Raw genomic sequence first — 14,862 nt, forward strand, 5'->3', positions numbered from 1 at the left:
TCAAAATACATAGTTTCTATTTTTCTTTTTAATTCAAATTAAAATAAGAAATAGCTTTGTTTGATTTTTTCCCAATGTAATGCAATTACATTATGTTATGGGCTAGGGATAAATGTATTGCCTATCTTCCACACTAGAATAGTAACTTCATAATTATTTTGTTCACCAATGAATCTATAGTGCCTAGAATCTATAGTTCCTGGGTAGGTGCTCAATATTGATATTTTTGAAATAAATAAGAAAAATTGTATTGAATAAAAATCTACCAAATAAGTAAATAATGATCAAGAGACCTAATATACGTTACAGATAAAATTTTTATACACATATAGAAATATAAATTGTACACATATATTTTTATATAAAGTTTAATAATGTAAATATTTTCAATTTTTATACTTACTGTTGAATTGGTTGCTTTCTTTAGAGCCTGAAAGATTCTTTAAAAACCAGTTTAATTTCAAGATCACTATATTTGTTACTTTAAATTCATTTGCTAAACCTCGATGTAGAATTTGATTATTTGCTTTTTTCAATCAATCTAGTACAAGTTATATTTTGTAATAGCTATGCATTTATTAAATAGATAAGGTTATCCTATCACTCTTCAAAAATGATGTTACTGTAGAAATGTACCTAAGCATGTTAAATATAATACCACAAAAATGGGTTTAAAATACCTTAAAGAAAATGATCCACTTTGTAACACTATGACAAATGAAAAAAAATTAAAACAAAACAGACAAAAATCATTTTTAACATGGGTAGAAAAAAATATCCAAGATACCAAGAACTCTGAATTTGAAATTCAAAACTTTCAAAAACTTTCCTAACTAGTTTATGACATATTCATTTTTAAAATCAAGGAATAGATTAAAAACCCTTCATGTTACTCTTCACACTACAGAACATCATTAAGGAACAGTTTAATTTGGTTATAAGATTCTTTATTTTGTAAATTATACATAAACAGTAAAAAAGAAAACGCATTATACTTTAAATGTTACATAAAGTCAACATTAAACTTTCTTTTTAGTGTGTATTAATCAAATGGAAATAATCCACCAATTTTACTTTCAATGAATTATATATCGGAAAACCAGTTGACCCACTGTTTAAATTATAATACCAAGATGAAATATTCAACAGGTTTTTCCCCCATTTTTATTATGGGCCCAAAACCATAGGTCTGATATACTTAAGAGTGAAGGTGTGCCAAAATGTCTACACAATTAATTAACATGCTAACTTAAATACAGCAATTAATTTTTGTTACAGTTAAATCTTAAATGCTACTCTACACAATAATCATAAACAAGTCCACATGGCAATTATGTAACAATAGAAAAAAAGAAAGAAACATATTCCATTTTCTTCATTCCAGCAGCAGTACCTTTACTGGTATTAATTTGTTAATAGGTGTGCTTATATATTGCCTAATATCCTATATTGGTGTGCATGCTAAAACCTTCCTATTTCTATTTTGCAAGGCACCATACAATACGTTCTCTAAGTTTTGACACTAGTAACAAAAATGGCATAATTCATAGATTAAATGCAAATTTTTACCTAAAATAGGAAATAAAATAAAAAAACTAAGATTTTTAAATTTGACATTGGGGAAAATGATAAACTATATGTGAAAATATGCTTAAAATGAATCTTTCCCTTTGTCTTCCTACTTTAAATTCTGCACCTGAAGTTGCTGGTCAGAAAGATAAAGAAATCCAGAAAGGTAAAGAAATCATGCTTCATAAGAATATAAAAATATCTACATGGGACTGCTTCCAAATTAAAATAACAATTAAAAAGGACAAATAAGTTTTTAACTTTCAGAATCCATGGTTTTCCATACTTGCCATTTCATAAAATATCTCATCATATCCATAATTCCATAGTTAAAAACATCATTATTAATGTAAATACGATGGAGGACTCTACAATCATAACTTTATTTTTCTTACCCTGTGTGGTATTTTCTCACTCATCTCTAACACACTCTTGGTTTGGGAAAATGCTACTTTGGAATTGCAATTAAGGTCATGCATATTTGCATAAAATCCTTGGGACCAAGGTCATCAATAAGTTATTATACATTTAACTTAGAATATCTCTCAGAAAAATAACACACATGACCTCAAGCAACTGGATGCTGTTTTGTTTGTGGGAGATTTACAATTCGTTTTTATGAATATTTGTTTATTATCAGTAGCTCTTCATAACTTTCTTTGATCTGGCTAGATTCCATATGTGTTTTCTTTTTCTCTAAGGCATATAAAAACTCAAAGTACATTATTCTTATTTAAACATAAAGTTCTATGACTTTAGCTACAATATTTGAAATAATTATACAAAATATACATGGGTTTTAGAATCATTTTGATTGGGGGCAAGAAGGTAATTCTCAATAGGCTATTACTTTGTAAATAATAGAAATGTAAAATGTACTGATCTCCTCTCTCATTAATCAAATGTACCCATCACGATCATCACCATCTTCATCATCATCATCCCCTTCATCTTCATCATCATCTTCAATTTCATCTTCATCATTCATAATATCATCTTCATCATCCTCATCATCAGTCCATTCATGGAAATCGCCACTCGCAAAATCTCCAGAGATCTCAAAATCAATAGCTTAGGAGAAAAAGTGAACATTAATGTTATCTGACTGTGCCATGGGATAATTTCTGAGGGATGGAACATTGTGATGAAAATTGATGAAATTGATAAAATTTTAATTTGCTCTTTAGCTTACTTAGCAAAGAAAGGACAAATCCATTTTCTATCATTTGTCAAAATTTATATGCTACAAAGCAGCATCATTAGTGAGGTTTGATATATAAAAATTCCAGTTCAGTAATACGGACCTCAGCCTGGTTTTTATAGAGTCCATCTCAAACTTTGAATCTTACAAAGAATTAAAATTTTCTTCTATTACTATGGTAAGCAAAATAATCGAATCTGTGATGTTACATGGTGAAAAGGACTTTGCAGATGTGGTTAAATTGAGGACCTTAAAATGGGGAGATTATCCTGGATTATATGATTGGGCCCAGATGATCACTTGGCGTCTTTAAAAATCAAAGAATCTTTCCCAGATAGAGTTACAAGGAGATGTGATTACAGAAGAATGATCTGAGAGACGCAGTGTTGCTAGCTTTCAAGTTGAAGGAAAGGGTCTATTGGCTAAGGAATATGAACAGCCTCTAGAAGGTGGAAAAGTCAAGGAAACATTCTCTCTAAAGCCTCCAGTAGAAACGCAGCCTTGAAGATATTGTGATGTTTATTGCAAGGAGACTAATATTGGACTTCTGACATTAATTTGTGTAGTTTAAGTCACTAAGGTTATGGGAATTTGTTATAATAGCAGTAGAAAAACAACATAGGTAGCCAGTATTTAAAAAAAAAAAAAAAATATATATATATATATATATATATATTTAGAAATATACACATTACTGTTATGGAGATAGTAATACATATATTATTTAGTATGTATTTATTTTTTAACTCCTCTACTGTTAATATGTTTATTTTCCACCCTTTCTAATATTTCAGTCTTGTAATTCTTTGGTAGCTAGTTATAATATATCCTATTAATGTAATCCATTACTTATAAATTGATTGATTTCATAATACAACACACTGAAATTCATATTATGTGAATAAAACATGATCTTTAGTCTTCTACTTCATGTATTTTCTTAATAATTTTGATATGGTAAGAAAACTAAGAAGTAATATTCTCAAAAAATTTGTTTACTGAATTTATCTCTACATAATTTTTATTTACAACATAAAAAACAAAATTATCCATCACTTGTATCACTGATAATTGAAGTAATTAATAGTGCAATTAGTTTAACATATTATAAAGACATGTTCTGTACATGTTAAAATTATGTTGGGTAGCTTTTAAGTACTATTTCATCATACTAAAATCTAATAACACTGGCCAGAAAAACAAAACCAAGCTATTAAAAATTTGATGGAGTAAATACATGCAGAATAGGCATGTAAGCATTAAATTAGATTACTTTTATATTATTTACCACTTATATATTTCTAAAAACCCACAGCCTTTCAGTTTAAAAATTGTATGAAGGAGACAACTAAAGATTTTCTAAAATGTAAGACTGACCAAGTGTTTCTTTTTTTCTTTTTTCCTTGTTGGTCATTTGTGTTACTTGAAACAAAACCCATTAATTCCTAGAGTACGTGCATGTGCATATGCATGTGAGTGTGCATGTTTCTGTGTGTGAGTAGTGAAAACTCCCCATAGTATAAACAAAAATACTCATTTGAAACTTGCATTCTGGAAAAATACTTTATGAAACAAAAAAGATGACACATTTAAAATTTTAAAATGCATGTGATGCTCAACTTAACTGTAATATTAATTTTTAGGTTGATACATAAAAAATGCATGCTCATATAAATAATTAGAATATTAACCACAATGACCCTTCAAAAATTAAATTGTATTTTTCTCACTCAAACATAAGGAAACAAGCTCCTATAGCTGGAATTTATTGACATTTACTTTAATAAGGTTAGTTCCCCCCCCATTAATAAGCCTACATAATACCTAAGTCTTCAAAGGTGTACAGAAAGAAGGGGAACATATGCATACACGGCGCACACTAGGTTTAACTGATTTGGAATAGAATGGATGGCAGAGGTTTTCCTTACCTCAGAGAAAAACAGGAGGCATCTAACTTCATTTCTGTGTTTGAAGTAGTAAAAGGAATCCACCTTTTAATTATTATCCATCAAAATATCTAAATTATGCAATTCCTTTCATTATTTATACGAGCTTTTAGTATGCTAAGAGTGAATCTTTTGTCACTCCCTCACATGTAAGGGTGAAACTCAGGGAATCAATAACATGGTTAGACTTAGCTAGTTTGCCGTTTGATACACCCTGATATTCAGCTGTTTTCTCTTTGTTTCTCCCCTCACTGGCATCAGTAGGGGGGATTTAAGAACTATGTTTTGTTCCCTTTCTTAAGGCTACACATACTTCATTAATCCATTAAATCAGTAGAATCCTAACTTGAAAATAGCAATTTCGTAATCCTCAGGCACCCAGAACCCTGAATCCATTTTGCAACTTCCTTGCCGTTTTTATTGGTGATGCGTAAAGCCCCAGGCCACAGTGGCCAAGTCCTAAGATACCAATATCTTAAAACAGACCAGACCCTAGGAAGGATGTCAGCCCCAGGACCTGCCTGATTGACCCTGCCTCTCCTTCATGCTTCTGCTTGTGCACCTATGAAACCTTCTGACCAGTCTAGGAATGGCGAGATAGCCTGTGAAGTGGAGTCTGCCACCCTCCCTGCAATCCTGCCGGCATTCTGAATAAACCTGCTTTTCATCATCAACCTTGTCTCTCGACTTTTAACTTTTTCAAGCAACAGGCAACCGGGATTTTAGTACGTTACAACATATTCTATAGTCTTTGCAAAGAGTATCCCTCAGCAAACCCTTGAACAAATAATGAGATTCTTAACTACTTATTCTGTGCTGAGATATTAAATACAATTTTCCTTACCACAACCTGCAACACCATTTGTTCTGGATCCCATGACTTCATTTCCATATCTGTCAACACACCAGCACTGCCCAACACTGCCGTGGCATTGTGTTGGCTTGTAGTATCCATCTTCATCACACAGGGGGATGTACTGTCCTGTGAAACACACACACACACACACACACACACACACACACACACACTATAAGCTGTGTTTTGTTTTGATAGTTACAAAGTATGCATGAATTCACTTAAGACATACACATATGGGGTTCTCACTCCAGGATACAAAGCTGGACGTTGTTATAATGAATTGCTTACATTTCCTTTATAAAGCAAATTTATATTTTTCTATTTCTCACTGCAAAGTTTACTGTTGTGAGAGTTATAGTACAGTATTAGAATCTGATTAATGCCATACATATTAAGTCATCCAGACCTTTTAGAATGGCATTCCAGACCCTTCACCATCTCCTCACTGCCAAATTTCTGTTGTCATTTTCCAGAATTTTCATTCATACATTCTACTAAGCTCTTTCTACATCATGCTGTTTTCAATACTGCTTATCTCTGTATATATATTTCTTTTTGTTTAAATTTGGAATTCCTATCCTTCCCTTCCTCTTCCAATTTAAGACTTGACTTACTGTGACCCTTCCAATATGAAGCCTTCTTTTAAGCTAGAAGACTTCTGATATCCTTCTTCCATCGTGTGTGTGTGTGTGTGTGTGTGTGTGTGTGTGTGTGTGTGTTCTATCACTGTTATAGCCTGATATCTTCCATACTGGGAATTTTAGGCTCTCTTGGTTTTCATTGTTATATTAACAACCCTTAAAGTCAGTTTAGTGAGAAAGACGTTTATTTTCCTATCTATAATATCTAATATAGTACTTGCGTATCGCTAATGATAAATGCATAATTAATAACTTAGAAGTGAATGCACATTCTTCATTAAACAATCAACTCAGCCTAAATTGTAAGCTTTAGGAGATTAGAAAATTTTCTTGTCTTTCCTAACCATTATTTTTTCTCAGTGACTAGACACACTATAGTTATTTGGTAAGCGAACAACAACGAAAAAACAAAATAAATTGACAAAGCACGCATCGCTTTCATTTAGTCTTACAACCACATGGAATCATACATTTCCCCTTTTAACAAGTTTCAAAATTATGATATATAATTACTTGAATTTAAACATTATAATTAATTTGAAAGATTTGAATTACTAGTCTTTCAGAGGTACACAAAATATCACCAATGTGGAATACTTGAAAACAACGTCTATCGATTTAAGGCCACCAAAAATAAGAAAAATTTTCAACATTCTTACTCTACCGCTTAAAATACTTCCCTGGTTTGACATATTTGACATAAAAATGTGATGAGGTATAGTTAGTGTGACCATTTGTCTTTTATGCCAGTACGCTTTGAAAATGAAAGAGAGCATTAAGAATTATGCTCAAACTTCAGACATCAGCAAGACTGAACTTTTACAGTGGAACATAAGGCAGCCTACTCCTACATAATAATGATCAATTTTCGGACAAGTACCATTACCCTATCCAAATCAGAAGAAATATTTAAGACATTCAGTACTCTGTAATAATGGTTTTCATTTTTTATTATGTAAGAATAAAGTTGACTCCTTCTAAATGGGTGCTAAATGTGTTTTTTAAATTTTTTGTAACTTCAAATAATCAAAGCCTGAATTTTAACATATTTTTGTCACTAGTAAACCTTGAGCAAGTCATACATACATATATATATATATATATATATGACTATATATATAGTTATATAGTCAATTCTTGAGTTGTTCACCATAGAATTAGAATGGATGTTTCTGCTGATGCTTTAACTTTACCATTGTTTAAGTCTCTTTTTTACTTGATCACTCTCAAATTGAACATTATATTAGGGTAATAAAACAGACATAACATCCTTCAATAGGTAAGATAATAAAAGTAAGTTTAATGGGTTTCAAAAACTTCATAAATGTTGTTAGTGAAATTCAGTATAGTCTATATTTGTTGGATTAATATTGATTTTATGTTGCTGTTTCCCTGGGGTTATTTATGTAAGCAATAAAGGCTTCAAAAGAATGATCTATTACTCACCTAGGAGCTTCTTTATCCCTTGCCACTTCTGAATATTGCTGAGCTCCGTCTGACAAGGTGGGTCTACAATGACATTAAAAATGTTACTTCAAGGAATATAGTTAAACAAAGAAAGTATAATTTCTATGTTATCAAACTTCAGTTAGTCTTCACATCCCTTCAGAGGGCACATACTACATATCAGTTGTTCTACTTAAGGAGATACATGCATATAGATATGTGTGTGTACACACACACACATTTTCCTAATTATCGATATTAGATTATCTTAATTTCCCTCAGAATGACAGAATTCGATGAAAAAAAAAAAGAATGGTATAAAATACTTATTCGATGATGGAATATGATTATCACTTACTTTTTAATAGGTCAATAAACTCAGCAATGTGAATCTGATTATGGAATGCCACCCAAACAATTAATTATGTTTTCCCCGCATTTAAAAGTGTCAGTGATATAGAGAAATAGCTTTGCACTAAAAAAAGTGATCTATGAAAAAATTAATGCTTCTTTCAACTTCTATATCAGGGATACCTTTATAAATTTTGATCCTGAATAATGCTGACAGTCTTTGGTCCTTTTATTTTACACAGATGCTTCAAGTACATATGCAATTTGAAAAAAGGACATAATAGATAATACATTCTTATAAACCATCTTTTAAAGAAATAAATTTAAAACATTAAACCAATTTGGAAATAAGTATTTGCCTGTTTTTTTAACTCAACCACTTAAAGGAGAACATTTTCAGGAATGTAAAATTCTAAGCAGACACAATAAAGTTTGACTTATATATAATTATAAATATTCTTATATATATTCTTATATATATTATATATTATCTGAAAACAGTTTAATGTATTTTATGCTATTCTAAAAACTTATCTTTAATACTTGTACATAAAAATTGCATCATAAAATAAAGAAACAGCAAAACGATAAACTAGTTCCTATTTTCCTATCCTACAACTTTTTAAGGAAATGGCCAGGTATAACTAATTCAAATAATTTAAAAAATTTTTAGTATACCAATGTCATAACATTCGATGATTAAATTTGCATGTAAGTAAAGTGGGATAAGGAAATGAGACAACTTGCTTAATATATATTTTATAGTTTAATATGTAAGGCCAAAAATGTTTTCCCTTGGAGAATCTAAAATGTGAAGAAAAGGTAATTTGTTTGAGAAGCCTAAGCCTAATGATTACTATTGTTCTCCTTCATTTTTAAATTGCTCAGTTGACCGCTCTGCTTTTCCTAATAATCTTGTGAGTCTCTTATACTATTAAAGGAATAGGGATCAATTGCATAGTATGTATGGGCTTATAGAATACATATTTTAAAATTGCTCTCCAAATATGGCATTTAGAACCAAGAGGGAAGATTTTAGCTGAAGTTTCAATATTATATTGAAAGCAATTCTTCTAATTGTGAATAGCCACATATCGTAAAGTAGAAGTAATATTTCTTTGTGTTAGGTACTGGATTGCCTGAAAATCCAGATATATTTGAGTCTTAACTTGATTAGCAAACTGAATAAACCTGATTACTTGTCCTATATGTTTTTTTCTATGGGAACAGTTTAAGATTTCAAGAGAAATCACAACAAATTAGGCTGCTCAACTATATATAAACTTCTTGATTTTGAAATACTTTTCCTATTATTTAAAGGCAACTCGGTTTGGCTTTATACTTATGCATACTTGGAGTGCTCAATTGAGATTTCACCTGTCATTTAAACTCACTTGCAAAGAACAGATCTAGAGGAAGGATAGTAACCCAAATAATTGCATGAAGGTTTGGACATGACTAGATTATGAATTTTCAGTTTAGGATATATGCACAGATTTATATCACAAGATTTACTTCCCCCACTATGTTTACTGCCTAATAGTGTTTTAGTGTTATGGAAAATTCTGATTTTATATGCTTAAAATTATATGACAATCATGAATATTTTAATTTAATCAATGAACTTGTAAGTAAACACTCCAAACATTAGTTTAGAAAAACACACACCAAAAATGAAAATGTTTTACTTGTTACATTTTGAAATGTTGTTTATGAAAGTAACATTGTTCATTGTTTTACATTCTGAATTTACAAACTTAGACCCGTATATTGGGGCCATTCACACATAATCTATATTAGGAATTGATAATTTTCAACACAACGATAACCATGTATTTTTACTTTCCTGCGCAATTTTGAACCCAGAAGATAAATAGGAAATATCTATATGTATACAACAGTTACTAATACATAACTATGTTTTTTTGATACTTATAACTAGTCATTTCTGAGGACTATGTTTTCATTAGTTGTCAAACATACATAGACAATTCAGAGTCAAAACTGAAAAGTAGACATTATAGAGATTTGACTGTCTAAGTAGGCAGCATACAGCTGCTCAGGGATTGCAATGCACAACTCCAAAGGGACATCATCCACTTCCATTGCATTATAAAGGGTGCCTTGAAGTTGTACAGCAAGGCGGCTCTCTAACTTCCTTCTCAGTAAGCCACTGCCCTTATTCTCTTTCTTCTCAATATTTTATTATTCGTATAGCTTCTCACAGAATGAATAGACTTGAATAAATTTAGTAGGTTTATTTCATCAGTGAAAAACTTAAATAGTCATAATACCAAAAAACAAAACTCTCCCTATTTAATGTCTTTTGTTAAATAGGAAAAAACATCTTTTGTAAAATTAATACACATGACCCATATTTTGACATCTTTTCCTGTAGATTAAATGTAGAAATAACCTTTAAAACTATCTATGTTCTTAGTAATCCTGAGAAAAGCAAATACTAGATAGATATATTTTTGACTGAAATAATGACTTGTTGATGTTACCTGTACTGAATACAATTTTCCAACAAGTCGCAGAGTGATGTCTCTATGGCATTTTGTATATAACTACATTGCAAATTCTGAATGTAGAATTAAAACTACTTAGAGACAGAAGTTAAAGATTCTAGTTTCAAATTCCAGTTCCTGAACTCATTCTGTAATGTGAAGTTATTTAAGATCAGTAAACATCAGTGCTTAACCATAAAACGGAACAATATTTTCACAGGGCCATTTGAATAATATATAATTTTACTATAAAATTATATATACAGTAACATTATATAAAATATATATACAGTAACATTATATATATGTATATATATACATATATACATGCATATTATATATACATGTATATTATCTATCTATCTATCTATCTATCTATCTATCTATCTATCTATCTATCTATCTATCTATTACTATGTATATATAAATAAAAGACTAGATGGACCTGAATAAAAGTTAATGCTTTTTTGTTGTTGTTGTTCTATTTCCTGGATCTTACACAACAGGACTTTAAATGAAATAGCAATTAATAATTGATTTACTTTTTTAGAGTACAGGCTTAGAATGTACTTTTATAAAGTTATTAACTCATAAGGTAACCAAAATCCTCAATTAATATGCTGCCTATTCATTCTTTCATGATTACTTATAATAGAAAAAATTATACAAACCAGAATTATATCCATTTTTATTGTTTAATTGTCATGATTTCAGAAAATTAGTCATAGAAACAAGTTTGTATTTTAATTAAAATTAAACATTTTTTCCCTCCTTGGAAACCTACAAGTGTTTCACTTGCTTGAAACTTTACATCATCAACCTCATTTATTACACTTTTGAGAGTAACCTTAATTTTGTGTTTTGGAAAGGCATTTTTTAAAAAACATGTTTACTTTATTTTCCAGATATTTTCTAACACTATACAACTATAGTCTTGATTGCAGTTTTAGGTCAACCTGGATTAATAACAGGATGAAAGAGAAAGTGTATACATATATGTCTATATCTATCTAATTATAGATAGATATACATATCTATGTCTATATCTATATACCTATATATAGAAAGTTATAAGAATTATAGATATAATTCTTCCTATATATAATACATAATAATTTCCTGTTCACTCAATAAACAAATTCTTAGTAAAACTTAACTTTTATATTAAGAGCATTGTAGTGAAGTTAAGAATTTGTTCTTTAGTGAATAAACAGGAAATATATTTTTATAAGGTAAAACATTTGAATAATGTTTTTCAATTAATGGTTATTCTTTTTTATGAAATTACTTAATGGACTAATTCAATAAGTCAGTTACCCTGACAGAGCTTTTGTCATATTTTCTAGCATATTAAAGTAATGAACATAATTAGCCAACCTCTCTTAAGCTGTTGGAAAGTTGTATAAACCCTTCTCCCAGCTTGGGTTCCATTTATTAAATTATTTTTACCATGTATGAAATGGTCTCAGAGAATGTCTTCAAGCGACTATAAAAATTTTAACACTTTAGAAGAATGCTGCTTAACAAATAAAAAGTACATAAAGCACAATTTTTCACTGGGGACCTTTAATAAGTTCTAAAAATATTACTGAAAAACAGGAATATTTTAATATGAAATTATTTATTACTGTAGAAGAAACATTCAGAGTTATTCAGAATATTCTTAAGTGTTCATTTATAAATGCTTAAACATGCTATAATACTCAATGAAAAACTAAAATAACATTCGCCATTATAATAAAAAACCATGTCTTTTTATGGCAATTTACCTGGATTTACTTTTTTTATTATTTAAATGATATGTGTACTGTTAAAATGATACACTTATATCATTTTAATGACTAAACTATAAGTGATAAATGTCGTAAGCATAGTCATTAAAACTACGATGTAGTTTTCAATCACTCAAAAGCACGTTACATAATAATAAAGTCAACAATGTATGTGTGCGTGTCTGTATATGATTTAGAATATTTTAATAAAGCAAATCTAATTTTTAAACTTGCTTAAAGTGGTTTATAGTTTAGCTATTCTAAAAACCCTACTGTTGACTCACTATTAATCCATGTGTCAATAATTATTTTGTCCCTAATTACTAAACTATTAATATATGAAAAAGTAATTGAGATAGTAAAACACCCTATTTAATGTGTTAGTTTTCCATATGAAAAACTGAGAATCACTAATAAAGTTTAAAGAACTTATTCATTCATTTAGCCATCAAGAATTTTAAAATGGAGTGACAATAGCTAGTATGCCACATTAGACTAATTCCCAGTTTGTTTGGTTTGTTAATTAGCATCAGAATGACACATCAGTGTTTCCTTAGTTTTCCCCAAACTTTATCTTGTTTTTTAGATCTATTTCCTTACATACTTAATTTTAATTATCATTTGATCGATTATGAAAGCATGACTCCAATTTTACATTACATTAACATTTTCTAAGGAAGAAAAAATGCACAAAGCACTAGCATCATTCCAACCCTTCAGGTTACCTTGCATCTTCCAGAGAAGCAAGACACTTTCTCTGCTAGTGAATTTTTAGAAAGCTAAGTGAGGTTGAAAAGTTTGAAAGACGAAGTCATTTTAAAACCAGCAGAGTAAAAATGACTTTATGGTGAATGCTGTGGTCCATTCGGCTCATTTAATAAGATCACAAAATAGAACATTAAAACTTTATAGTACAGTGATAAAACAACATTTATTTTACACTGTGGGAAAAGCAGAGAACAAATTAATTTTAATGATTACTTTTAATATCGATGTTCTCATATTTCTGTGTGTGTCTGGGTGGTTCATAATAGAAGCTATAATAAAACATCAATATAAATTATTAATTACTATTTTTCATCTCATTTAGTGTGTTTTGCATCCCTAGCAGAATTACATTGTTCAACACACTGCTTATTTACTCTTTTATTGAGTACTCTAATTAGAAAAGTATCTACCAAAATGTATGGGGTATAATGTTTAGTTTTTCTTTATCATGAAGGAATAGATAAAATTTGACATGCAGGTCAGCTATCTGCATCGGTACATGTCTCATCTTTTACCTTGCTGTCGCTGGAAGCAGTAGCACCATTCATTGTTAGATATCAAACTGTCCTTGTATGTGTCACAGGAATTAAAGAATGCTTTCATACACTGTTCATTCTTATCAAGGTAAATGCTGCCAAGCTCTGACTGGTCCAGTAGCAGGTCATAGTTTGTATCAAGTCTGTTAAACATCCAGCCAAGTGAATCCTTGCAAATTGGCAAAATACTGGTATCAAATCCTAAAGGCAAGCACAGAAAATGATTAGTTAAATCTGAAATTTGCCATCAGCAGGGTATAAAATAAAACAATATAATAGTTGGTTTGTGCAGGGCATGATGTAAAAATAATTGCAAATATGGTTATTTAGGATTTAATTTTTTGAATCCTATGTAGCATTTTTAGGATTCTTAGGATTAAAAATTAAACGGATACTGACTCTAGGAGATTTGTGAACTTGACAAATTCAAAATTTCACCACCTTTTAGAATGTATTAATGTATTCAGAACATATTTAATGCTTTCTATCTGTGAATCGTGAGGCTAGGCAATGGGGATAAGGTAAAAGGCACTTGTGACACTTTCATAAAAGTGTCGAGAAACAAATTTAGTGATTTTTCTCATTGTTTACATTTTCTTTGTAAAAAATGTTTGTAGAATCAAAACAGAATTCTCCCACTCACACGCAGAAATGGAAAACATAAATTGCTCCTTTCCTATTTACTTTCCAGATCCTGACCTTGTTTCTGGGGATACAGGGTATACGTTTGTAGATAAGGCCCCTATTTCTTGGCGCTCACTTTTAAAACAGCATGGGTTAAAATATTGGTTGAAATTGTTTACTACTACCAGCAGCTGTCATATGCTCAGGTATTACACGAAGAAAGCAACCTGAAGAAAATAAATACACTAAATTCTGCAAAACCATTCAAAGAAACTGAGTTCTTGGTATGAGATTTCAGGTATGCCTTTAAACCATACCCTTCCTCCCAACCTCGTTTTCTGGGCAATGGAGAAGCCTAACAGTGATATACCTGCTTTTGTGAACAGAAGCTATGGGAGAAAGAGATAGGAGCTATTATTACCTTTTGGTTAGCATTAAGTGTTACCGAAGAGAAGCTGTCTTCTCCTTTCACCTACTTATTGAAAATGATGGACTCCACTGGTTTGTCTCCCAAAGCTTAGCATGGAGGACTCTTAAGAAAATCCTCGTAAAGTCTACAAGTGTCTGCAAGAAGGAGAGATGGACATCTGGTTTCCAGGTGAATGTCTGCTTATCTACTTTTTAACTAGTCCTATTATT

General features: G+C 30.4%; 1 protein-coding gene across 4 annotated transcripts in view; it reads right to left on the bottom strand.

Moving 5' to 3' along the window:
• Positions 1 to 925: 925 nt before the first annotated feature.
• Positions 926 to 14,862, bottom strand: part of SPOCK3 (SPARC (osteonectin), cwcv and kazal like domains proteoglycan 3) — a 335,282-nt gene continuing 321,345 nt past the window's right edge. For 3 of the 4 annotated variants that reach the window (XM_074338291.1, XM_019731467.2, XM_074338293.1), the window contains 4 exons: positions 13,579 to 13,800; positions 7,663 to 7,725; positions 5,561 to 5,698; positions 926 to 2,640 (listed from right to left, as the gene is read on the bottom strand). In XM_074338291.1, coding sequence (XP_074194392.1) covers positions 2,468 to 2,640; positions 5,561 to 5,698; positions 7,663 to 7,725; positions 13,579 to 13,800 — 596 coding nt within the window. In that variant the 3' untranslated portion in view covers positions 926 to 2,467. The remainder of the gene's footprint in view (positions 2,641 to 5,560; positions 5,699 to 7,662; positions 7,726 to 13,578; positions 13,801 to 14,862) is intronic. The other variant, XM_074338292.1, reaches the window with a different exon arrangement.

The sequence above is a fragment of the Rhinolophus sinicus genome, linkage group LG07 (assembly GCF_036562045.2).
Source record: "Rhinolophus sinicus isolate RSC01 linkage group LG07, ASM3656204v1, whole genome shotgun sequence".
Classification (NCBI taxonomy): Eukaryota; Metazoa; Chordata; class Mammalia; order Chiroptera; family Rhinolophidae; genus Rhinolophus; species Rhinolophus sinicus.